A 27,510-nucleotide genomic window follows, 5' to 3' on the forward strand; every position below is an offset into this window, starting at 1 on the left:
TAAATAAAGTTTTTAAAAATGCAGCCATTCCGCAGAGAGAGACAGGCGCAGCAATATGGCGCACCTACAGAGGATCCCGTCTCACACAACTGTCCAATCGGTTTTCTGCTTTCCTGACAGCTGGCCAATCACAGAGCCTGCATCAGCCTGAAAAGTATTCAACATGGAGACAACAGTTGAAAAGCTTGAGGCGATGGTAAGAACAGTGTAAAACTATTTTATTTTCTGAAATTGCTCTTATCCTCGTCGAACCACAATCAGCAGATTATTAATTATCGATCTGTTATTCACACAGGATGCAGCCTTTCTCAGTAAAAGTTTTTTGTGTGCCTCAGCGGTTTCCGTTGAAACACCAACACATTGCAAACCGCTTCAACCAACAGCTAAGTACTAGAACAGCGGCTATCGCGTCCAGCCTAAGGCCAGTATAGACATATTCTTTTTAAAACGGCTTCCTGTGGGCTTCAACATTTGATAACAGGACCACCATTTAACCATGTGCACAGCTCCTGTTCCGTAAAGTAGCATCATAACCAGCCAGCAGTCAGCCAACACAGCCGGTCACAGTTTAGCGTCAGGATCGGAATCAAAGCTTTTGCTGTTTGTAGAAAAATCCCTCATATCAGGGTATTAAAGGACAGTCATTTTCAGTGTAGCTCAAATATCTTTCGGTGATGTTACAGCTAATATTATTAGCCTTTCCTAAAAAACGACCATTTACTCATTTTCAAACGTATTTTTTCACAACCCTACTATAATGCCATAGTGGTCTGTAATTGTTTTATAGGAGGCAGAGAAAAACTGATTTAAAGGGAACTTTTAATGCAGTGAATAGACAACATGAAGTGTGTCTTAACCTGTAAAGATGTCTGTTTGTCCAATGTTTATCCAAATAGTCCTAACTAAAGGTCCACTGATGAGCTTTTTCTGGAATGTCCAACTGCATGTCACAATCTTCATCAGTGAATTGAGTTGGCTCAGGTGTTATCAGTACACAGTGTTCAGTCATGCCATCGCACACAAATACACACATACAAATATAAACAAGCACCCATTAAACAAGTACACAATAAATAAAAAAACAGATATAAGTGGATTTGAATAAACAGAACAGCGAGCATTGTGGCTTAGTGGCAACCTGCTCCTGTGCCTTGCAGACCGTTAAAAAAAAACATATTGCCTGAGAATTAAAAGGCAATATTTCCTCGGGCTCATAGACAGCTGATTTTGACTGTTTTCATTCAGTCTCTTGTCTAGGTCCTTGCTGTTTTCCTGATGTAGGGTTTCCCACAGTTGGGAGGGGGGTTCTGGTCTTCAGGTCCTGTCTCAGGGGGTGTACAGCAGAGGCTGGTACAACTGTGAGATGCAGTTGAAAGCTCAGGAAAAAGCTAATAAGTGGATCTGGAGTTATGATGGAGTTATGATATTGCTTAAGTACTTTTCTCCCAGTCAAGAATGAACTTTGATGCTTAGATGAGTAAGACTGAGTCTACAGAGTGTACAGCCACACCAGCAGCTCTAGGCTCTATACTCCGTCAGAGCTGCTTGTCACATGACCGAACAGCTTCAGAACCCCCCACACACACAACATCCTAACTAGGGTGGTATTCGACAATTTCTGTAATTTTCCAAAACTGACAATCCAACATTCATACCTACTTTTGTAGTTATTGGCCAGTTGGCAGAGATGAGAAAGGAGCCAGGGTTTGGACATCTTTCTCTAGCTCTCTTTTGTTACACAGCTATTTTTGGCACTTTTTGTATGTACAGCCGAGTAAAACACCATGAATGCCTTTTACAAGAGACTGTCTGAAATATGAGTCATTATCCACATATTTAATCCCTTATTGCATATCTCTCCTTTACCATGTTCATCTTAGTTTTGCATATTAATATGCTAACATTTTCTAATTTGTAGTACAGCTGAGGCTGAAGGGAATGTCCTTATTTTTTAGAGCATTTAATTATAAACCAAAGTATTGGACAAATTGACATTTTGACCTGATGAAAAGTGAAGGGATTACCAAAGTGAATAATTTATCCTGAGAGAGACATGAATATCTGTACAACATTTCAAAGCATTCCATCCAACTTGTCAAGAAGTTTGATTGTTGCATGAGTCAGGGGAGTCCCCAAAGTCAGGTCATCCTCTTAAGGACCATGAATGTCTGGTGGACCAGACTGGATGATCCATAGATAATAAAAAAATGAATACGTACTGAAGCGATGTTCAGGTTGACATTTGAAATATATTTAACCCAAAACAAGTCACATTCCATTTGACACAATGAAGTATTTTCTCACATTTACAGCTCAATGAGCCGTGAGAAAGTCCAGCCTTTAGCTAAGCTGTCTGTCCAGTGTCCTTTTTATATTGTTCTACTGATGGCCGTGCCAGAGAAGCAGTGCAATGTTAAAAGGGCATTGGCCAGAAATAGTTACAAGTGAAGGAAGTGTTTCCACTTTGAAGCTTCAGCTGTTGGCAGGTGCTCTGACTTCATTGCACTACTGTATGAGACAGCTAGCAGTGCAATAGTATTGTCAAAGCATCTGAAAACTGCAGGGACCTGCTCCATCAACTGCTTTTACATTTCTAGAATGAAACAAATCAAGTAGATAGATGGACAATGGTAATGTGTATGGGGTGGGTCAGAGTGCATTATGCCTAGAGAGGTTCAACAGTTTTCCAATAATTGAGAGTAATTAGTGTACAGTGATATCGCTGTGTGTTGGCTGCTAACCTACTCTGGCTGGTAACATGAACAGAATTTCCTGAAAATAAGGTTGATTTAATGAAGTAAGCCTGGCTTAACAGCTAATCTCACTCTATGAAATAACATTCTGTAGAGTCTAATCAGTGCTACCAGCCTTATCAAACCAGTGGCTATGGTTGGACCTGTCAGCCTTGCTCTGCACTCTGCACCACATTTTATCCATGGACACGATATATACACTATCTTACCAGTTGTATTATGTGTTAATGTTGATTTTGAAATGACGTACAGCATTTTAATACTAAACTTTTTTGACAGGTTCTTTTTTATTTCATGTCAGAACAGGAGACATGGGACAGATGTTCATTAAAGATGGCAAAGATTTCATGGTGCTCTTTAATTTTCTGCTAAAAAAATACCAGTTCCTTTAAAGTTAGTTTTATAGACAGTGTGTAAGCTGCACTCATGAGTAGGGCTAGGTATTGAACTTCTATACTCTTTTGGTACATACCAAAACATGTCTGTAGTATTGTAGTCAGATCTTGTTTACTGATTGTTTGATCAGATACTTACTGATTTAAATAATATTTTTTTTGCAGTTTTAGACAGAGTTCTTGTATGGCTGCTTGTGTAGATATAGAGCTGCAACTATTAATCCATTAGTCAAGTGACAGAAAAATAATTAGCAACTATTTTGATAATTGAAAAAAATGCAAACATTCTTTGGTTACAGCTTCTTAAATCTGAATATCTTCTGGTTTCTTTAGTCCTCTATGACAGTAAACTGAACATCTTTGGGCAGCGGACAAAACAAGATATTTCAGGTTGCATCTTAGATTTTGGGAAATAATGATTGATTTTTTTTTACCATTTTCTGTGAACAACTAATTGATTAATCAGGAAAATATTCCACAGATTCGATAATGAAAATAATCATTAGTTGCAGCCCTATTTATATATTTGGCTTCTTTTGTTAAATAATATGATTTGGTATTGATACTGAAACTCAGGTGACTAGTATTAAAACATTTAAGACAAAACCTAGCCATACTTATGAGCAGAGGGAAGCAGGGTCAATTTACTAATGACTATTACTATTACTATCAGACCTTAAAGCTGAGTGTCTTTGCAGTTCCAGAAGTCAGAGGCAGACCTAGAGTACATTGAGAGGCGTCTGAAGCTGGACTTCATCAACAACACTGCAGAGAATGGATGTCCCGCTGAGGTAATAATTTAAGTACCACAGCTGTTATTTCACATTTTCATACAACTAAAACTAAAAACATTATTTGAGACATGGCAACATACACAAAACAATACAGTGATTTAAAGGGTTTTTTTGGGTGGGGTTGAGGGGGTTGAGATGGGTTCTGGGTGCCTCTAGCCCGACACCCCCGCAAAACCGGAGAGTACAGAGTGATACCTGTCGCATCAGAGCAAACAGAACAAATTGCCAGCAGTTTTGAAGTTTAACTAGTGTATAATAATATATTTTTGTATAATTTTGTAGTGTAAATTTAAATTCTAATAATCTTCATGATTATCAATATAGGAAGTCCCATATATTCTACCTTATCTTTAGTTCAGACCATGGTTTTTCACCACACTCCTCTTGCTATACATGGCCAATAACAATACATAGTGAAATGTGCAAAAAAGCAACTAAGGCTGGATGCTCTAATGTTAAATTTGTACAGGCTATGAGGCTAATGGTTGACACTGTGCCTGCAGGAGAACCCAGCGGTGATGCTGGAGAACCTGAGAGCCATCAAGGCCAAACACACAACATTGTGCTCTCAGGTGAGGGAGATTGCAGCTGCACAGAAAGAGTCCATGGATTCCATCAGAGACAACCTTATCAGTGTCATGGGGCTGATCCAACACTTCCAACAGACAACTGATGTGGAGGTACACACAGAAAGAGCACACTCACTATACAAACACCACCTTGTGTGCATACAGTAGGGATAGTTGGGGGAAGTGTTTCACATTGTAAAGCCTTTGTGAATGTCAGTTATTAATGATCTATTGCTGATGGAATGATTAGTTGATAGGTGTAAATAATAAACCCCTTTTTAATTTAAGCACCAGATATTGGGAAAAGCTTGTCAACATGAGAACCTGGGATGAAAAGCTTCAACGGCAAAATGAGTTTAAAAATCCATCAGTGATGTGGCCTAAGAAAGCACATAAAACACTTATCTTCCTTTATGTATTTACTCTTGTGCAGCAGACACCAATATTGTGCGAGCATTGCAATTACATCCATAATGGTCCTGTCATGTATGAATTAAGAAATTACAGAACACTTACATAAAGGAGGAGTAATTGCTTTTTGGTTTTCACTTGAACAGATGCCACAATGATACAGATTTTATTTTCTATATTAAGAAGACTAATCATCATTATTGATAGAAAAAAATAAGATGCCACACTTCGTGTTCTGGGCAGGAGCCTTTAGAAAAAAGCCTGGACATCTTTGTAGCCTCCTTATATGCAGTTGGGGCTTCTCTAAGGAACCAAGGCCGGCCAGGACTTCCCTACTATACAAAATAGTTATCACTATCATTTTAATAAAATTATTCAATTATTTTCTTTGTCAGATGTTTTTCCTCAAATAAGTGAAACAGCTCCCTTCAGGATTGTAACGGCTTGCAAATGTCAGCCAGTCTGTATGGTCGAACACAATTTCTCAGTCTTACAGGAGTCTACCAAAATGAAGAAAGGTGAATTTGGCATCCTTTGATTAATAGTTTCATAACACAATCCTCATTTTTCGATCGCATTCTGAGGATCACTTCAGTTTACAATGATAGAAATTATAGTTTGATTTAAATCATTAGCAATTCTTGCTGGTTCCAAACAGCACCCTCACATCCAGACTGTGAAGGTTTCTGTGTTTTAATTTGTTGTGCGCTTGTGTTCTATATACAAACGAGTGACAAATTAAAGTTAAAACAGGTACAGGTCTGAATGCTTAACCCCTACAGTGAGGGGATCTGGTGGCTCTGTTATGCTGTGTTGGGCATTTTGCTGGCATGGTTTGGGTGCACTTATCCCCATAGAGTTAGGGGTCACTGCAAATCAATACAAAGTTGTTCTGAGTGATCACTTTTATCCTGTGATGAAACATTTTATCCTGATGGGAGTGGTCTATTCCAGGATCCATAGGGCATGAATCATATGCTATGGCTTTCACAGTCACCAGATCTTAACTGAACTGAACATATATGGGAGATTTTGGACTGACATGTTAGACAGTGCTCTCCACTAGAATACTGCCTTGTGATTGGGATCCCGCAGGTCCAACGGGTCCCAACACAAATCTTGCGGGAGTGGGTGGTTTTAACTTCGCCGCAGGTGGGATCGGGTGGTCAAAAAATATACTGCAGGTCCCGGGATTTAACCAGCGCTGTAGGCCGACTCTCACTGAGCCGGGCTGAGTGCTCAGTCAGCGCTCCTCTTGGTGCCTTCTGACAACGCTACCTGCTGCTGCTCCTCCTCACACACATACACATAAGCTCATGAGTATGCACCACCAGCTGCTGCAACCTGCCAATTTCACCTGAATGAGTAAACAACAGAAACACTAAATAATGCGTGCATATTGCAATACCGCAGGTTATTACTACTTTTGTATTCATTTAGGAGTTAATGGAGGAGTTGTGAGCTTGCATCAAGTTGCATGCCATCATCATTAGGAGTGCTACTCCTGATCAGTGCATTAAAAGACACAGGAAAACAAAACAAAATAAAACAACCACAGCAAAACAAACAACCACAGCCAACAACATACATTCTAAAATAATAAGTAGGCTGAAATAAATAAATGCAATGTAATTTTGCCCTAGTACAGGCATACTTATTGCACTAGAATAACTGTAATTATTGCATTACAGGTATGGCAATTATGTATCTCTTTCTTAATATTACACAGTAAAATAACGTGTTTTCCCTGGGAGACAGGAGAAGACACAAAATCAGTGCAACTATTGTGCGGGTGTGAACAGTCAGAATGTTTGCGGGTGCAGGTGGGAGTGGACACACACATTGTGGGAGCGGGCGGGAGTGTTACAAACACATTGTGGGAGCGGGCGGTAATGGTCAGGAATCCAGCAGGAGTGGACGGGAGCGGGATTAAGAAAACAGTCTCTATACTCCACCACCATCATCAAAACACCAAATGAGGGAATATCTTTTGGAAGAATGGTGTTCCATCCCTCCAGAAGAATCTATTCCAAGGTCCACTGAAGTTGTTCTGGTGGCACGTGGCAGCCCAACACCTTACTAAGACACTTTATGTTGGTTTTTCCTTTTAATTTGTCCCCTGTCTGTATATCTCTATATATTTTTCATTCTTATAAATACTCAACACTATTACTAATGTTTGTTTCTTCAGTACATCCCGCCTATGATTATGAGAAATATTATTCATGCCTCCACCCAGTTACAGTACAATCTAGGGCTGCTCAATTATGGCAAAAATCATTATCACGATTATTTTGGTCAATATTGAGATCACGATTATTTAACACAATTACTCATTGACTTGGGAAACATCAAGCATTTATTGAACTTTTAAAAAAAACTTGTATTTTTACCAGTAGTTTTCCATGAACTTTAATTATAAATCAACTGCAAAACAAATAAAAAATAAATGCATCTGTAGGATGTACCTGATGGCCAGTATGTCCGTTAATATTCCAGAATCCGGCCATACAGAACAACTACTAGACATATGTTGAAATAGCCATATAATAGCCTACATTTAAACAGCAATAAAACACAAACAACAAATGTAGTTTAGTCAGCAGAATGAACTCTTCAGAAACTTTGTGAGCTGAGCATATAGGCTACAACAATAAAATAAAACAAATAGCCTTGCTGTTGTTAATTTAATGCAGCCATGTGGGCAGCCTGCAGCTGCAGCTCCACCACCACCTCCACCTGCCATGGTCTTCCCAAGCCCGTCTTTCATGGGGCCATACAGGGAAAAGTTAAACCTCCTACTGATCAATTACATATTATTTAACTGTGGCGCTCCGGGCTGATTGGTTTGTTTCACTCTCACTGTGCCAATACTGGATGTAATGTTACCTGAGAGAAAACAGTAAGACTCAGAGTTGTGTTAACTGCTGTTGAGCCAAGGCGCGGGGCTGTTGCTGGAGTGCGCACCGCCTTTTGAATCTTGTGCCACACCGAGTCACATCTGACCAAACACTCAGTGAATCTCTCAATGGCTTCACAGCGGAGGCGGAATCCAACTTTTGCATAATATAAGTTCATATTTGAGTGGTCTTGGAAACATATCTTATAGGTCACACAATATAAGACTATTTAATATGCTATTAATGAGTTGGCAATCAGCATATTTCCGACTGGACATTTTGGCCGTTGATATTTTCATCTGCCAGACAAATACACGTGATACTGGTGAAAAGCTGGCATATGCTGGCTAATGTAAACCCTGCTGCAGACAGAAAAAACACGGCTCTGAGCGGCTGGATGAAAGGAGCGATCATTACACGGAGCGAAAAATCCTCGTATCTAAATAATAGCATCCAAAATCTGACTGAAACTAGAACAAAGTAGCTTGTAGATGTCTCAAGAAGTCGGTTTCCACCACTGAACATTTGACTGTTTGTTAAATTCAGACTTGAATTTAATGAATTTAATGACGTCATGCTGTGAGGAAGACTCCACTCTGTCTGTCTCTGCGCTGTCCAGCTGCTCTCACACAAGATACGCTGGATTTATAACACAAGACAAAACCAGAGCATCACTGCGAAACAGAATGTGGGATAATTCTCGTTTTACCTCAATTACCTTGTTTTTATAATCGTTGGAAGCCAAAATCGTAATTGAAAATAAAACTTGATTAATCGAGCAGCCCTAATACAATCCACATTACCTGCAGAGCAGCTGCCCCACATTGACCTCCTATAACAAATACATGAGTTTCAAGTTATACCTGTAAGACTCACGTTTTAATGCTGTTGTTCATCATTTATGATGTGAAAACATCAGATTTATAGTCAGAGAAATAAAAAGTGTGTGTCCTACTACTTCTGTTATAAAATTCTGGTGCACCACCACTGCTGTCAGCTGAGGAGTCAATCACCCAACGGTTAGAAGAGGTTGTACCAGCATCTGGTTCAAAAGTAGTTTAACCAACTTTGTTACATTCAGCACTCGAGCTGAGAGCTTCAGAGAAGGAGAAGGAAACAGAGTCACTCTGCTCATCACACTATCCTCCGATTCCATCTTCCCTCTCTGTTTCCATCACAGTTATGTATTTAGGTTATTTCGACTCTGTGAAAGTTTACAGCCTGTTGTGCTGTTATCATACTTACTCTGTGTACAGTTATGTGGGTAAAAAAAGGCAGTAACAAACTGCAAGTTGACTCATGATCTTCTCGAATGATGATTCGAATCATTGACGTCTAGGGGGCAGCCCCAGATTTCTACAACAATAGAATGTCTTGCAGCAGAATTTAGTTTCCATTTCAGACAATTTCCAGTTATTTTATCCCTATTTATATATTTGTACATTGTAAATATATTAAATTGTTAATTTCACGACTCATAAGAATAAATCTGAATTCTAGCCTCATAATCTCCAAAAACGTTCTTCTTGGTAACTCCCAAAATTACATTATCAACTTTTTGTGGAACAAATCCAGATCATCAGCTCTAAGGGTAGGTAACAAACTAGGTCTGTCATAGTACTTCAACATATTCTGTATTAAATGAAGAAGTGGGAGAGGGATGGCTCCACGTACCTTCTTATAATCACTTTTGGAAACATTTATCCTAAATGTATCTAAAAATCATTATAAAATAAACCGCATCTAGCAAATCCCTTACAAAAACTAAATTGTTGGAGAACCAGTCTGGTTTGAATAAGAACTTCTTGTTTATAGTTATTACCATTGACTGTATATAAATATGGACGACGCCTCTCCACTTCATACCACTATGCAAAAGTGATGCCAAAATATCTCCTTTCCGGGACGTGCTATCTTGCTTGTGTGACGTCATTTGGAGCCAGAGTCTGTGCAGTAGAGTCGGGCGGCGGGATGACAGCCTGCGGAACATGCCCCTCCAGCTGTCCTCCCGCCTGACGGAGGTTTGAGAGCGGCTGTCACAGCTGTCATTCATGATGTCAGACCACCTTTCTTTATTGTCAAATAACTAATTAAATTCAAACTTCTCAGAAAAATGAGTACTTGGACAAACATCAGCATGATAAGAACTACCTAAAATGACAGAAACCATCGGTGGGAAAAATTGATGTTATGTGTACTTTGATTTTTTTCATTTCGGCTAGAGGGGGTGGGACTTATGACCTATACTGCAGCCAGCCAACAGGGGGCAATCAAGATGTTTTGGCTTCACTTTTGGGGAGCTGTCATGACGTCCATCTTTTTGTACAGTCAATGGTTATTACCTTATTATTCAACAAAGTGGAGTTGTGAGGAGAGAAATTATGGGAAAACACCGTTTTTGCAAACAGTAGAGCCTATTTGTGGAACATGGACAATAATAGTAGTTTTGGTAAATAAAAGTCACACTTGAGAAGAAAACTGAGACCCCCTAATTTATCAAAGAATTTGTTTGGTAGGTAAAAACACATAGAATGTGGTTGAGAGACATTTTTCAATCCAGCTGATTCTGAATGTCCCAACAAGTGACTCAAAATCTAAGGCTTTTAATCCATCTTTTTCATAACTCCTAACTAACTGGGACTTACAAATATAGTGGGTTTTATTTTTGTAAACAAAATGAACAAATATGGAATTGGCACATTTTACTGTTTTTGGCTTAATGATAACAGAACAACAAGGGTATATCAAACGAGAAATCTCCTCCACACTTTCTTTTTTATTAATTACAGTGCCAAGGTATTTTACCTTCTGGTTCACGGGAATGCCACAAATCATATCAGAATTGCAAGAATGAATTGGAAGTAATCCAGACTTTTTCAAATTCAAGTGCAAGCCTGAGGCTTTGGAATATCTATCAGCTTAATCACCCTAAGCACTATGGAGGCAAGAAATATTGCTGTGTCATCAGCAAACTGACTTGTCAATTTTATTTGTCCAAAATATTGTTGCTATGAATATTGTAAGCATTTATAATCAATATAGACAGTAACTCAAAGGAGATACCAGACAACCCCGCCTTATACCTTTGGAGATAGAGAAACAGGCTCATGGGCCACTTTTTAAGGAAACACAGCTGCATGTACGATATGTGTTACATGTAGGTGAAGAGCATTTTAGCATCTCCTAGTGGTTGCTTTGAAGATTGCTGTCAGCTGATTGTACTTGTTCTCTATTGGTTATTTGTGCCCACATGGGTAGGGTCATAGTTTGAGACTAGCCATTTTGATTTGAGATTTTGCGCAGCAAGGTGCTTGAGAACTCTCTCTGTTAAATCCTTTGCATCCACCTGTGTTGAACCATGGAGAAGCTTTGTTTGTAAGTTTAGTTTACATGTTTTATCTTTATCTAAATTCCTTTTTTGGCAACATGTAGTGCAAACATCTGTCTAATTATGTAGTATCAAGCAAGTATTTACATTTAACACTCTTTTTACTTCCATTAAGAACATTTTCTTGTGCATTTACCTTCAGTTTCACAGAATTTCTGGAAAAGCATTGTAAAAAAGCAAGTTGACAAACATAAACAAGTAAACAGACCTCAACTTAACCTCCACATTTGAGTCATCATTTAAATCTTTCGGTGCCTGGTACATCTGTTTAGCTATCTGTCACTTCATGTAGAGCCACGCACACAGGGAACAGAATAATATGCTTGCCTTTGATAAAAGCGGGCTGGTATTCACCAATAATCTTAATGAGACCTTTTTTAAGTCTAGAAGGGAAAATAAGTGCCAGCAACTTGTAATCACACTTAAGAAGTGCGATAGGCCGCCAATTATCAATCATAAGTTTATCTTTTTGGGATTTTGGTAGTAAAACAATAAGGCTACGTTTCATAGTAGCAGGCAGAATTGAAATTCTAAGACAACCCTGAATACCTCAAAAAGCATCTTACGGATATCATTCCAGAAGTACTTGTAAAATTCTGCAGTGAAGCCATCTAAACCTGCTGACTTGCCGTTTGATAGCTGAGATATGGCAATATCTAACTCAGCAATAGGTACATCAGCTTTAGTAAGTCTTCATCAATTTGCGGTATTTTATCTTCGATGCAATTTCAAAAATAATCAGGCTCAGAGAAATTAAATTTGTATCAGGAGCTGTAGAAATGTAGCAATTCACTATCAACTGCCTTCTGATCTTCAATTATTGAGTTATTAAGTAACAGGCAATTAATTCATTCATTCATTTCTGCTTTTTCCGGGTTAAAAAAGTTAGCAGTTTTTCTCCCCTACCTCGATCCATTTGGCTCATGAATTTATATACTGTAAGCCCCCCTGGCCTCATCCACATAAAAATATCCAGTTGAGATTGCAAAGAATAAAGTTATGCTCTTACCTCCAAATTTAAATCTATTTTACAACACAGATTATGAATCCTCCTTAATAATTCCAGACTCTTCTGTCTTTTCTCTGACAATGTCCTTTTGCTAGTTCTGTTAGCAACTAACATAACTTTATGCTTGAACCATTCCCATCTATTCAAAGGAGACATATCAATTTTTAACTTCAATAATCAGTGATTTTATCTCTGCACAGAATAACTTCTTGTTCAAGAGGTTATTATTGAATTTCCAATAAATTCTTATTCTTGAAGCACCTAAATCACTGTGCAAGGACAAGGTGATAGCAGAGTTGTCAGTAAATGGGGAATCTAAGATATCACAGGAAGAAACAGAGTTAAGTAAAATACTGGAAATAAGGTACAAATCAATTCTAGATCTTGAATATCTGCCAGCAGAGCTATATTAATTATATTGTTGAGAGCTGGTATAGGAAAGTTGCCATTTTGGGATAGGTCATTAATGACAGGATTGAAGGAGTGACAATTACCTTTTGGGGGAGTATGATGAGCTTTTGAAACCTCCTGCAACAATAGCCATGTTTCCATTAGATTCGCAAGGGAATTTTAAGCGAACATTTGAAATGTTGCAAAAAGGAAAATGCGAATTAGTTGAGTTTCCATCAACTGGTTTGCAGTGAATAAACTAGGCAGCGCAACACATAGTTTTGTCATAAGATGGCGATATAGACCAGTAAACAGAGCAGAAAAAGTAGAGGTTACCAACCTTTAAACAAAACAAATAGTTATATTTCCTTGACGAGAGAAAAATGGAGAGAGGTCTTCAGGAATTTGTTTCAGTTGTAATTGTTCTTTCATGTCAGCTAGTATTGGCAATGTTTCATGTTATCTGGAAATGCTGGAAGACGCCGAGAGCGGAAACAGCTGATCGGTCATGAGAGTTAAATGTTTGCTATGTCATTATTTATTTGACAAATGCATTTCCATTACCTGTTTTGTGCATAAACTCTTTTTCGACATTTCCAAAATCTACTTCAAGCAAGCATAAAATCTTTTGTGAGAAATTGAGGAAGTTTTTTCAAATTTTGTTAAGTTCTCCTACTGTGATACTTCAAAATGCGCATAAGAAAAGGTTAATGGAAATGTAACAAATTATTTTATCCAGAATTTAATATCTGCCTCAGTGGAGTGAGTCTCTTGAAAAATAAAACAGTTAACCCCTGGCTGCTCTTAACAAAAAAAGGCTTTCCTTTTAGTGTTATTTCTAATCCCCCTAACATTTAATGACAACACAGATAATGACTTGAACACACAAATATGAATGGAAATGTGTAGATTTAGAATAAACTTGGATTGACTGAACCAGTTTTGTTATGTGCAGAATGAAAAGTGAGTAACCTTCAGATTAACTGTCTGCTGTGTAATATAGTGTTATATAATTAAGAATAGTAGCAAAGATATCCCTTAGAACCAATAAAATAAAATTGAAAAAAGATTTGCATAATAGATACCTTAAAAAAACACTATCTATACTATAAATAGTAACAGTTTGATTTTACAAGTCAAGAAACTCAACTGATTTAGGTAAAGCCTCAATAAGAAAGCTTACTAATTAGTGCAAAAATATAAAAATATATACATAGTGTGTTTTTCATCCTACATCAATGAGAGTATATCTATTTGTCAAAGCGACTTTGAGACCCCTGCTTCTTGCTTTGAACACTGTGGGCCAAAGCCTGGCTCGGGTTTGAAGTCCTCCCTTCAGAAGTCCTCAACAAATTGTATCTTCCTCTCTCAATAGACACCAGGATTCCTAGACAGAGCCTACACCTGGTCACAGATAGTTCTGATTCCAAACTAAATGATAATCTGTCTGGGTCAGTTAGCTTCAGCTTTCCTCTATCCAATGTTAATTTGAAATGTAAATTCGACTTCTCAGAGTTTGTGTTAAGCTCTGTAACATCTTTAATCCCAGTTGTATTGAATTCTACAGACTTTTGGAGGTTAGCTATGGCCAGGGTGTTCTCCTACCTTAGACTTCTTCACATCGCGGCTGTTAACCTGGGAAGCAACTTTGTCAACATTACAGGTGAAAAAGTTAGACTTTGCTGTCGGCTTCCTGACTCATTTTAAAAAAGACGAGAGTAATAAGAGAAAGAGAGAGCTGAGAGCACCATTGAGAGAGAGATAGAGAGAGAGTGCAGCTGTGGTCGAGCAAGCTGGAGAGTGAATGAAGCCGAGTAATCAAATCAATAAAGTGTTATTTTCTGATTGTTTCACAGCAGTTGTGCTCTAGAGCACAAATAAACATCCTCACACCCCCACACAACTGCACTGCCTGATTTGGTCTGAATATGGCCTTTGACAGAGCCTGCACAAGTTGCTACCACTCCACCGTCTTGAAACGCCCTTGATATTTTGGCTTCACTTTTGCGTAGTGGTAGGAGGTGGAGACGTGCCATCCATCTTTATATACAGTCTATGCTTGTGTAACGGAGTTAGTGATTCTATTTGCCATTACTAGCCGTCTTGCTATTATCATTATTATTATTATTATTATTATTGTTATTGAATATGCACTGAATCTAATTTATTATTAGTCACCTGCCTCTTTCAATATTATGTTATTTACTATTTTGTTACTCTTATTAGAATGTGTAAGCTACTACAGAGTTTTATTTTTTGTGTGGACTTGAATGTCTCTTGAACAGGCCCATGCAGACTTGGCAGGTGTGCCCCATGTTCAGCCACCAGTCTGCTGTGCCCAGTGCCCATGGTAGGTTGATTTGTACTAAGCTCTGTTAATATCTTTTATAACTTTGTTTTATGGGTTTGTTTTATTTGTCCTATATGTTGAGATAAGCTCCCAGTAACCACAACAAGTATTTGGTGATGATGTTGAGTGGGTGTAATTTATGTGTGGCAATTTATTGAGCTGGTCAGTGATCTTGCTAGCTAGGAATTTATGGGAGAAATTGTCCCTTTCAGATCTGGTGTGTGTGGAGGAGGAAAACCTGATGCAGCTGTTGGCCATTGGAGAAATGGAGAGGCAATGAATGCTCTGACAAGGTGGGCACTGTTAAACTAAAGCATGCTGTGACCTTGGAGCTCATGCGAGAACACTTAGTTGAGGGTCGCCTGCCTAGCCATAAATGTCTCTCTGCTGGCAGCACAGTCATTGTGGAGCCAAGCGAGTCACAAACAGTGATGGCGTTGTGGGGTGATGGATGGGTCCCAGTAAGAGTCATTAACCTCTCCACTAAACCAGTGACTCTGAGGCGCAACTGTAAGATTGTTGACGTGTTCCCATTCGTGGTGGCTGGAGGACTTTGACGCAGAGTACTTGTATGTGAATGACCAACCTGATGATTTGAAATGTACAGTGACCAGGACTGTTGACCAGACTGATGCAGGCAGTGAGAAGAGCTTGACTGTTGACTTGGAGAGCTCTGTGAGCAGGCCTAGCAGTGCGACACTAGGTGACTTGTTGATCTGTTGATCAAGTATGAGTCCATCTTCTCCCATCACAGTTTGGACTGTTGAAAGGCCAAAGACTTTGTCCACCACATCCAGCTGAGTGACAGCAAGCCCTTCAGATTCCCATATTGCCGTCTATCCTTGTCGCAGTATGAGAAGTTAAGAGTGGTTTGAATGAAATGGAGGAAGGTGACATCATAAGGAAGTCTACTAGCGAGTACGCCTCACCACTTGTCCTCATCTGGGAAAAGATCTCTGGCTCTGCAAAGATTTCTGTTAGCTGAACACACGCCCTGTCAGGGACACGCACCCCCTGCCTCACCAGGCTGAAGTCTTGGTCGCTCTGGGAGGGAATGCTTTCTTCTCAATGATGGACTTGACCTCTGGGTACTACACTGTGGAGGTCCATGAGGAGGACAAGAAGTTCACCGCATTCACCTCTCCTTTTGGACTATACGAGTACAACGGACTCCCGCAGGGGCTGTGCAACAGCCGGGCCAAATTGATGAGGATGATGATGGCTATCTTCAGTGATCAAAACTTCTAAAGCCTCCTAGGTTACCTGGATGACATCCTGGTATTTGCCCCCAATGAACAGCTGGTACTGCAGAGGTTGGAAATGATGATTGAGAGGTTAAAGGCACACAACCTGAAGCTAGCTCCTAAAAAGTGCCATTTCATGAGACCCTCTGTGAAGTTTCTGGGGCACATTGTGAGGAAGGATGGCATTTCTACCAACCCTGAAAAAGTCAAAGCCATTATTGACCCGGTTGAGAAAGATCTGATGGATGAAGGCACCAACATCCCCTCTCCTCCCAAGATTAGATCCTTCCTTGGAAGGGTTGGGTTCTGTCAACAGTTCTTTGAGGGATACTCCTGTATCAGCAAACCTTTGTTTTAACTGACATCCAGTGTGAAGAGGCCACGGCATGCCTAGGGGAAAAGGGGCTCAATGGAGTCTAGAAAGCTCTCCTCCTCTGACTGGACTCCAGAATGCAGCAAAGGTTTCAGGAAGCTGAAACTGACTATGACTGACATATGACTTTGAAATCAGGAACATTCCCAGCCCTAAAAATGTGGTAGTAGATGCCCTCAGCTCTGAGCCATTTGTGCAGCCAAGTTTGCTTCATCACCTCACAAGAGTCCCTTATGGTGCGCTCTTGGAAGAAGCGAATGGTTTGGACCTTGATTGTGTACAGGATGCTTTCCGTCTGTCCTGTGATCCTTTTGGCCGGCTGTAGGTGCACCATCCCTTGACCATGTCCTTGGCCTAAAATGACGAGGTGGCGGTGCCTCAATACCACACTATCTCCTCTCAGGCAATGTCTGCTGTGCTGGAACAATATTTGGACCAGGAATACCTGCCTCCCCATGCTTTCCTCAGCTCATTCAGTCCATTCAACCACCTGAGTTGTCTGATTTCTGCCCTCTGCCTAGAGAAAAGCTTATGGCTAAACAGCGTGCTGATCCCTGTTTGAGTTGGGTGCTTCACTATGTGGAAAAGCAGAGGAGGCAGTCAAGACAAGAATGTCCACATGAACCTGTTGTTGTGGCTCCTCCGACACTGGGACAAGCTCACCATAAACACAGGTGTGCTGTATCACTCTTCTAAGGATGTGGTGACAAAGAAAAAAACTTACCAGTATGTTGTGCCCCCTGTGTTAAAAGGAGAAGGTTCTCAAGGGTGTCCACGATGAGGCATGTCACCAAGGGCAGAGACGGACATTCTACCTGACCAGATGGCGGTTCTGTTGGCTTGAGATGGAAGGGGATGTCAAGGAGTATGTTCAGTGCTGTCATTGTTGTGTGTTCAGTAAGTCCTCTGAACCTGAGGCCAGGGCGCCTCTTGAGAGTGTTAAGACCTCTTGAGTGCATTGACTTTTGGTCCTCCAAGTTCCTCAACGTACTTGTAGTGACCATTTCTCAAAGCTGGCTCAGGCCTATTTCTGTCCCAACCAGTCAGCTAAGGCTGTCACTCAGCAGCTCTGGAACAATTTATTTTGTGTCTATGGCTTTCCTGAGCGGGTGCACTTAGATCAGGGTGCAGACTTTTCATGCAGTCTGACTGCAGAGATGCTCCAGCTCACTGGTGTTGAGAAATATACAAGTCCTTACCATCCCATAGACAATGGAGTGGTTGAAAGGCACCCTTGGAAATATGATCAGCGCCCTTCCACTTAGAGCCAAGCACAGATGGCCTCAGCTGCATGCCACAGGCTGCTTCTTTTCAACTAATGTTCGGCAGAACCTCCAGGTTGCCTGTGAACTTGATGTTTGGGTCTGTGCTTTTGGATGATCATGTGGTGAATTATGACACCTATTTACAGTTTCTCAGGCATGACTTGGCAGACCCTATTAGGATCGCCCAAATCTCATCAACAAAGCAGCAGGAGAGGCAAGTTGACCTTTACAACTGCAAGTTAAAAGGTGCACCTGTGGATATTGGGGACAGTCCTTTTGGCTAACAAAGGGGAGTAAGGTCTGAGGAAGCTGGCTGATTGCTGGGAGAGCCACCTCTACACTGTGGTGGAGAAACATGAGACATTTCATACCTTCAGACTCAAGAACTGTGCAACAGACCAAGACCATTCTGTTTTGTCGGGGATTTGGTTTTTTTGCTTTTCTTCTCAGAATACGGATGCCTGTATGTGACTTGTGATGATGTATAGGTTCAGGTGGTGTGATTGTACCGTTGTGATGTTGCAATATTTTAGTGGTTTATAATGTAGATGGGCATGTTTTCCTATGGGTGTTGAGTGTTTCCCCTACAATTGTACAGGCCCGGTGGGCTGCCAGGCCGACGAGAACCCCACCAGGCCAAAGAATATTTTTTAAATGCCAAAAATAGCACCAAATACCCATTCATTCAGGAATAGTACTCCCTTTAAGAAATAGGGCAGTGCATAGCGAGTGAGTGGTTGAGTGAGAGAGCGAGTAGCAAAGAAGTGACAGTGAATGCGAGCGAAGTGGGGGAAAAGGTTAGCAGTAAGTTGTCAGTCTGGCAGTAAATGTACAGTACAGGCTACAGCATGTCAATTAAGAAATGCTGCGGCTTCTGAAGACCACCACAACCTTTTTATTATTATCATTTTATTTTGCTGTATGTAAACATTCAGCCACCAGTGTGCCCATGTGTATATTTTCTGCAACTGCTGCTGTGAGAATTGGCTGTGGAGAGTTAATGCCACTGTTTGTTACCATACCAGAATAAATCTAGATCAGAGCCAAAAAGTGACAGTGTGCATGTCGTCCTTAACACAATGCAAGAGAGAGTACACCACTGCTACACTTGCACTCAGCAAAGAAAGTTTTTACGCTCAGTAAGGTTCTTTAGAACATTGGAAAGTTTGAATGTTCGAATGAAAATACAAGGCCCTGGTATTCTGCCTCTGCACTCTGTTGCTTATTCCTTTCTAGGTAACTACACAACCTGTGCCACTACACTGAAGAAAAACTGTTGTATAATCTATCTATCAATCATTTGAGTTTGACAACAAATGGAACATTTCAGCAATGTGTTATTCAGCCACTGTGCATTACACTGAATGGAATACAGCCTAATCCACATCTACCATCTCCCCATCTCTTTTAATGGTCCTCTAGTGTCCCTAGTGGCCACACTATATAACATACTTATAGTAACACTCATGGATTTACACAGTAAAATGTGTTTAAGACATGTATCTATGATATATACATTGTTTCTTTTTAATGTGAACACAAATCTGTTGTGTAAGAGTTTACTCATTGCATATTATGTGGTTTGTTGTATTACACCATAACATAATGGTACTACAAATTTAAAGTTTTTAACTCTGTTGGTAAAAAGGCACATTGTCCTACATCTTATTTTATTTCTTAAGATAACCTGTCTTGGCTTCTGAACCATTACATACTGAAGTGATGGCTTTGTTTCAGAAAGAACAGCTGGATGCGTTGGTGTAAATGTACTAGAAATGCCACTGACATCACGGAAAACTACATGCCATGGCATTTCATTATACAAAATGATATTGCAGCTGTTGATTGTGTCCTTGTAAACATACTGCAGGTTCAGCCACTGACAGAGTCAGAGCAGGAGTCAGCAGAGCTCCTTGGTTCCACCGTCAGTCAGACCACAACCGAGGTAAGATCCAATCAGCTTCCAGAAACATTTATTTTAATATACACAGACTTCAAAGCTCTGATTGCACAGCATAGAACAACTGATCAGAGACCAGTGAGACTGCTCAATGGAGGTCACATTAGGAAAGTAGGAGTAAAACTAAACCACTTGTTACACAGGAGCTATAAAACTACTTGGAGTTTAAAGCTATAATATGTAACTAGAACACATTAAAATGTCTAAAAACAACTAGACCCATGTTATTTTGTTGAGTTGTGTGCTTACATTATCCCAAATGTTTCCAAATTTTCAAACCCAGGGAAATCCATAATTTTAATCAAGGTAATGGTCCGTTTCATTTGGTCACTTGTCAATGGTGTCATACCCCCTCCACCAAAAAGTACACATGCACAAGATGCAGGCATGGGCATTGTGGTCGTTCGCCACAGTGGCATCTACTAAATAGTTCGTGCGTACAAGATAATACTTGGTGTTATGGTTGTCCCTCACAATGGCATCTACCATCATATAACTTTTTTTTTTAACCCCCCCTGAAAAGGGAGGGTCCTTTTCAGACCACTCATCAACAATGGATGACACCAAATTCATTGTGGAGATACAAAAATACACAGAGATCTATAACCCACAAAATAAGCATTATGAAGATATTAGAAAAAAGAAAAGAATAAATGAAATTTATAATTGAAGCTGAATGATGAACAGGCCCTTGCACCTCGCATGTGTTGGAGGTAGCAACAACCACGGATCTGAATTTTCAGGATTATTGGACATTGTGTGAATGGTTAAAATATTATTTCCTGTGTGCAGTACATGGCGCTGGAGATGACATATTGGAAATTGTGTATACATTTGATAAAGTATGTGTCAATTAGGCCTCACTTCCTGTTGCTCTTAGACAATACTACATAAGTGAAATATTAATGCAGCAATAAATTTACCAGAAGACAAGTGACATGGATTTACATTTTCATGAATATTGGACATTGTATGTAGGAGATAACTATCGCTTCCTGTGTCCACTACGTGGCACTAGAGAACACCCACAGATTATATGTCATATTGCTATATATTATATGTAGACCTCACCATGTAAATTTCATGTAAATTGAGGCCAATTACTTTAGAACTTTTCTCCAGTTATGAAAAATGCTGAAAGTATTTAGGGGGCGCTATAGAGCCAACGTGTCAAGCCTCAAACCCATTTGTGATATCAAATCGAAATACTTACTAGTTCAAACATACTTGGAAATTTTCAGTTTCTGAGCAAACTAAACGCCTCAAACATGTGCTTGTAAAATGAAAATTTACACATGAAATCCAAAATGGCGGACTTCCCGTCTGGTGAAAAAATACTCTCCAAGATTATTTCTGGGTAGAATTATCCCACCGAATTTCATGAAAATCAAAGCAACATTGTTCCAAAATGGCCACTGACTTCCTGTTGTCAGTTGGTGGTGCTATGACTATGACTTAATATTGATATGTAGATGTGTTCAGGCCTGGACTTTTATCAAGCATATGACATTTGGGCCAGATTGGACAGTCTAGTGGAGTTGCAACAACTTCATGTTTCATGGTGAGATATACAAATTGACTGGCATGCCACGTCAAGGATGTTCCATGAAAACTCATGATTTTGATAAGATTTCATTGCAAAGCTCTCAAGATGACCCCACCAAATTTGAAGTCAGTTGGTTCAAATCTCTAGGAGGAGTAAAAACAGCGAAAATTGCAAAAATAATTCAAAACGGCTCCCGTCCTGTTGGACTCAGTATGGCTTTTTTTTGTGCGTTCGGACATGATACATGTGCCTGCAATATTTTGTTCACCTATATCAAATTTAAAGGTGGGGACTTATAATAAATATTAAATATTCTAGGGGGCACGCTCGAGCCATTTTGCCACGGCCATCCCCAAGACCCATATCATATATTATGTTTCCCTACTTCTGACACATGTGCAAGTTTTGTGAGTTTTCAAGCATCTCTAGCCCCTCAAAAACAGCTTCCTGTTTCATGGCAAACAATGCATCGCCATGGCAACAGCTCTTGATGAAAACTCAAAAGCTTCAGTATTTAGCATCATCAAGGTCTTACAACTTAAATTTGAGGTGGATCTGGTTAAGCTGATAGGAGTAGTTACTAGAAGAATGGGGCTTATGATTTCCTGTTGCCAGTAGGTGGCGCTGGCGCACATTTAGCCCCTTAAAAATGCGTTTTAGAGTGGAGAGGAAGAATTCCTTCAGTTTCGATAGTAATAGTTACTGTTACAATCGGGCCTTCGCACCATTCGGTGCTTGGGCCTTAATAATATAACAACAACAATAATAATGATAATAATAATAATAATAATAAAAATAAAAGCCTTCACACTGCTAGGTGCTTGGGCCCTAATTAAAGCTGCAAGCAGCGATGATCGGGCCCTCGCACCTTTGTGCATGTTGGGGTGCGCTGCATTCGAAGGACTTTTGGTGAGGGCATGCAAATGTGTTCAGGACCGGGCTCGACTTGAATATCACTTCCTGTGTCCACTATGTGGCGCTAGAGAACAAACAGTAATTATACAACATGTTGCGATACATTATGTGTAGTCCACACCATGTAAATTCCATGATGTTTGTCCTATAAGGCTGACTTCCTGTTGTCAGTAGGTGGCATTATGACCCAATATTGACATGTAAATGTGTTCAGGTGAGGACCCTCATCAAGCCTCAGAAATCTGGTGCTGATTGGATGATGTACTTTCGAGTTACAACTTCCTGTTTCATGGCAAAATTGAAATTCGACACATCGCCATGTCAAGTGTGTTCAACGAAAACTCAAGATGTTGATGACACTTGAAATTTGTCAGTCAGGTTAAATCTCTGGGAGGAGTTTGTTAAAATACAACACCTGCAAATGGCGAAAACAAAATTGCTTAGAAAAATTAATACAGTTGATGTGAGGTGAATTGGTGTATATACACCAACAACATGAAAGAAACATTCTGTTATACACAAATGATATAAATAACTACTCTAATAGTAAATGTATGTTCTTTTCTCATTTCGAGAACAATAAGGGTTGCATTTAAAAACAAAATAATGTGCATCCTAAAATAAAGTGGATTGATCATATTGGGCTCTTAGATCGTTCCTATTTTCTGTGCCCTCAGGTCGGATTTGAGTGAGTATATTTGCTCCAAAGATTTGTGCTTTGTCTGTAGTGGCACTTCACAATTACTGCAGTCTTGGAGCATATGAGACAAACTGGTTTTGCCTGTGGAAAGTATTTCCTTTGTTTTATGCGTAACTACAGTCATTGTGTATTGGGCTCTGATCACTTCCAAATCACAGGTGACCTACGCTCAACCATGTACCTGTGTAGACAAAACGGTTCACACACTGCTGCAGCTGCTGATCTGCTAAATATGCTGCACACGCTATCTTTGCTCTAAAAGATTTGTGCATTGCCTGCCATGGTCTTGAAGCATATGAGACAAACTGGTTTTGAACTGCCCATTGAAGTATTTGCTCCATTTTACATGCTTAACTACAGTCCATTGTGTATTGGGCTTTAAGTGCTTCCAAAACGCACACCTATGCTCAACAATGTATCTAAATGCCTATGTCACTTGCTGCTGATCCGCTAAACATCCTGCTAACATTATGCTTTCTGTCTAGACATGGGGTCAGAGTGTCCATTCTTGATTAAAAGCTGTTTCCGCTGTCTACTTCTCTCTTTAGAGCACTTTTCTCTGACTTGTGTCATGCCTTGTCTCTGGTCTCTCTGACGTACTGCAATAAGTTGGCAGAGCCCTGATGCTCCGTCCTGCCCTTCCCAAGAAGCTTGTTGATTGCTCGTGTATTCAAAGTTTAATATTTAATGTATTGCGTGTCCAAATTTCACCAATTTCAACACTGCACTCCCTTTGCTCTCCAGCAATGCTAACTTAAGCTACATTTTCACACAGGAGTATATTATACGTTGATTCACAGAAATTAACAGAATAACAGAGATTGACAGTTCTGTTAAAACCTAGTTGCAATGAATAAAAGTTTAACTTGATATTTTACTTGTTTGAAATATAGTCCATCAGTCCACTTGCAGCCATGAAGAAAGCAAAAACTCTAGCATGCATTCATGCTGTTGATGTCATGGGACTTTTATATACAGAATGACAATTATGGTTGACATCCACATCCTCGTCTGTAAAGATGCTGTGTTTACTTACCTGTGTTTACTGAAGGAACGTTCAAGTGAGCAAGAGTGCTCTGTTCGGAACAGGATTTTGAGAGTGTTCAGTTACCTGCCACGGTCAGGTATTACACTGGTGATTGCAGCCTGAACTGAACTTAGTCAATGTTTTCTTCCAGGTGCCTCCCTCTGTAGAAACATCTGGCCAACAGCAGCCAATAAGTAAGTCTGTTACCTTCAAGTCTTCTACTCTGCTCTGAATACTCATATCCTAGTAGCACAGATTTAGAGATGACAATGTCTAGTCCATGCTTAAATATTTCACTTATCATTTTTCCTGCCATTCTAATGTATATTAAAGAGCTTTCCATGAACTGGAGGTCAGATCGACATATAATGGCACATTGTTTTCCACTGTCAAATAAATTGTAGTGTACTTATGCAGTTTTACATATTCCTCCATCTGTTGACTGAGTTGAACTTTCAGACTGAACTCTCTATCCTTGTGTCCACAGGCTGTGAATATGAGGAGCTGAGTGAAGCTATGTTGGAGATGGTTCCTCTCAGCATACGCTCCAACATCAAACTGGCTGACCTCAATGTCTTCTACCAGCAGCTGCAGCAGCATTTCAGCAAAAACAACAGGTGTGAGAGCATCTGCATTGAGTGTGGTGGAAGAGAGGTTACTGAAGAATAAAACATGTAAACACATTGATCAGAATAAATTGGCTCATTCTAAGAGAACATCATTCTATCTGAGAGCACTGATAATAAAGTGTTCAAAGGTTTGTATCTCTCACGTATCTTAATAGAGGAGTGACAGAGAGAAGCTGCTGTTTTTCAGAAAGCAGTTTTTCTGCTGGTCTTTCATAAATCAAGGATTTGCAAGATTTTTAACCTGGTTTGCGACTTGTCCAGTCCTAATGAGGTGGACTTTGTTACATTACAAATGCATATATAGCAAACATAACATCAAACATATAGGTGATGTAAGAATATATAACTTTATGTTAAGGAGTGCAATGCTATCACTACATGAACTTATAGATATGCACACATGCATCACAACATGGTAGCAGATGCGTTCACCTTTGATTAAAAACAAATTCATACATTTATTTCAACTTCAGAGGTAAGCTGGTTAGCTGAAGCGATACACCTGTGATGATGAGTGTTTTAGAACCATGGACAGCCTTAAGAGAGAGAGAGGCAATGGGCCACCTCCTAATAACAGCCTGCTGATTCATAAAGACAAAAAAAGATCTCAACACTTACTGAGAAATTTAGGCTTATTTTTTTCATATCTTTCTGTGGTAGCATAGCCAACACTGCACAGTTCAGTACCACATCACACCCCAGTCGCTAACAATCACAGACCAAATCCACACAAAATAATTGCATAAAACAAAACAATATGAAAGTACTACATACTACATAAAACCACATCCTGCTACATGTCTTGGTGAATGATATGCCTCATTGACAGAAGATAAATTCACCTGCACAGCAATACATAACTACTGTTATTTCTTACATCAGTTATTGTACAGTATTGTATTGTAAAGCTTTAACAGTGCACTGTGACAGAGAACTGACAGACTCATCTCTTCTCTATGATAGGACAACAGACTGACAGCCCTTGTAACATTGTACTCAGAAACATAAGTCGCAGTTGAGTAGATTAGTGGTTTGGTTATGGTGCATTTTCACATGCAATTTAAATGTTTCCATATTTAAAAAAAAGGGGGAAACATTTACATTAAGTGCGTTTTATGAGTCAATGCTTCCAAACATACCAAAACTGTTGAGCTCTTACCTATTAAAAACTCTATGCAGTTATCCTGCAGCTAAAGACATGACAACTCACGGTTGCCTGTTGTCATGGTAACACAACTCAGCAGTTGTGAGCTCAGCAGTCATAAAAATCAGAGCAGTGATGTAAAGATTTGAGACAAAAAACAGCTTAAAGAAATGCTGAAACATCTCAAAACAGAGACAAATGAATCTGAGCCGAACAACAAAACTCAAATCAGACTGAACATGACTCAGCATTGTTTGCTGGACAGGTTTTAGCTACTTGGGGAAGATGGATATCCATCATTGTCCTATAGCACATTCACTATGGTATTACATGTTGTATGGCTCTCATCATTGATAAACACAAAAAATAGACAAGTATAATACTTACATGACCCCTTTCCCTCTTAGTAGCGCTGCTCATGTCCTCACCGATTCTTCAACTGTATTAGTTTTGAGGAGATGAACACACAAATCTGTTGACAAAACTGATGCTTCAGTTAAACTGTTCTTTACTAAACAGATTTGCTCAGTAGAGTCTGTCTGAAAACTTGCTATCTGTGTGTAATGCAACACTGTATCGTTCTATTTAAAATACTTGAATTGAAATCTGTTATTAGATTATATTACAGTAAAGTTCTGTGTAACAGTGCCTTCCTGTCTCCTGATGTCCTGCAGTGGCTCCCTCAGTGTGCAGAAAATGAAGCAGATGAAAATGAAGGTGACTGATGCCAAGCTGATGGTCCTGCAGCACCTCTCTGTAGTCGAGCCTGACAGGAAAGGCCACTTTCACCTTGTGATGTAAGATGGATCAACAACTGGAGACTGTGGATAGTGTGTGTGCTGGATTTGGCTGCTGGACTATAAAGGGTGAGCTCACTGAAGGATCAAGCACCTAGTGTTGCATGTGAGTGATACAGATACTCCTGTATTATACAACAGACTAATTGATATCAATCAAAGGGTGTAGTAGTATTAAGGGATAAGACTGGCAATTTTCTATATTTTTCTCATTGTCATCAGATCTCATGTTTGGAACCGAACCAACAATGAACTGATCAAATGAACAAGTATTGTGTGTGTAACCAAAGTCTGATATATTTTATTCCTCTGTGCTGTAGACCTTCGTTGTTGTCCAAAAACTAATAAAAACACATTAATGAGCCACACCGCTGCACTGGGTGACATGTCCCTTCACCCTGATGGTAGTTTGTTTAGAAACAGCTCCAAAGAGTAAAAACAGCGATAAAATAGTAACCCTCCGTAGTGAGTTTCCTTGCACCGCAGACACCACTGAACATGTGTGGACACGTGCCTCCGTTTACAGCTTCACTAGCTTGTTGTGCTGCTCAACACAACCTCTTGGCTTTGTGCTACACTGTAAATTTCTCAAAGGAGTTCAGTACAAAGTCAAGAAGAGCCCGCCTTTAATGCCATTAATTTGGCTAGCATGGTCTCTAACATTCATATTCACCTTCACATCTATGGACAAATGTGAGAGTTCATGTTGTGAGGGTTCAGGTGTGTAGTATGAAATTCAGAATGTTCTTGCTGTGGGGGGATTTATCATTCAGATTTATGTTCCTATGAGGAGAGGAGATCTGTCACAGAAAACACAGGCTGTTTTGGTGGAGGGATGGCATTGTTTTAAAATCGATTGGTGTCTTTGTATATCACTTTTATCCTCATATCTTTATACAGCACAAAGTAAAATAAACACTTTTGTATACAATGTTTCATTTGTCCTCATTT

The 27,510-nt window shown here is 39.7% G+C and overlaps 1 protein-coding gene across 3 annotated transcripts; it reads left to right on the forward strand.

Moving 5' to 3' along the window:
* The first annotated feature begins 62 nt into the window (after nt 1-62).
* ska2 (spindle and kinetochore associated complex subunit 2) lies at nt 63-27,490 on the forward strand. Of its 3 annotated transcripts, none has more exons than XM_044369807.1 (7): nt 63-196; nt 3,847-3,939; nt 4,446-4,622; nt 19,712-19,786; nt 24,141-24,183; nt 24,477-24,606; nt 26,437-27,490. In XM_044369807.1, exons 1-7 carry the CDS (start codon nt 164-166, stop codon nt 26,561-26,563), a joined length of 678 nt encoding a protein of 225 aa, XP_044225742.1. In that variant the 5' UTR covers nt 63-163; the 3' UTR covers nt 26,564-27,490. The 3 variants fall into 3 exon arrangements, with proteins under 3 accessions (XP_044225742.1, XP_044225743.1, XP_044225741.1); XM_044369806.1 differs by lacking the exon at nt 63-196 and adding an exon at nt 3,017-3,103; XM_044369808.1 differs by lacking the exons at nt 63-196; nt 19,712-19,786 and adding an exon at nt 3,013-3,103.
* Nucleotides 27,491-27,510: the final 20 nt, after the last annotated feature.

The sequence above is a fragment of the Thunnus albacares genome, chromosome 13 (assembly GCF_914725855.1).
Source record: "Thunnus albacares chromosome 13, fThuAlb1.1, whole genome shotgun sequence".
Lineage (NCBI taxonomy): Eukaryota > Metazoa > Chordata > Actinopteri > Scombriformes > Scombridae > Thunnus > Thunnus albacares.

Bases quoted from the DNA above. Each gene is read 5' to 3' on its own strand.
- ska2 (XM_044369806.1), top strand. From the start codon at position 3,065: ATGGGACAGATGTTCATTAAAGATGGCAAAGATTTCATG. The intron at 3,940-4,445 runs GTAATAATTTAA...CTGTGCCTGCAG, and splicing joins AGAATGGATGTCCCGCTGAG to GAGAACCCAGCGGTGATGCT. The intron at 24,607-26,436 runs GTGTGAGAGCAT...GATGTCCTGCAG, and splicing joins CATTTCAGCAAAAACAACAG to TGGCTCCCTCAGTGTGCAGA.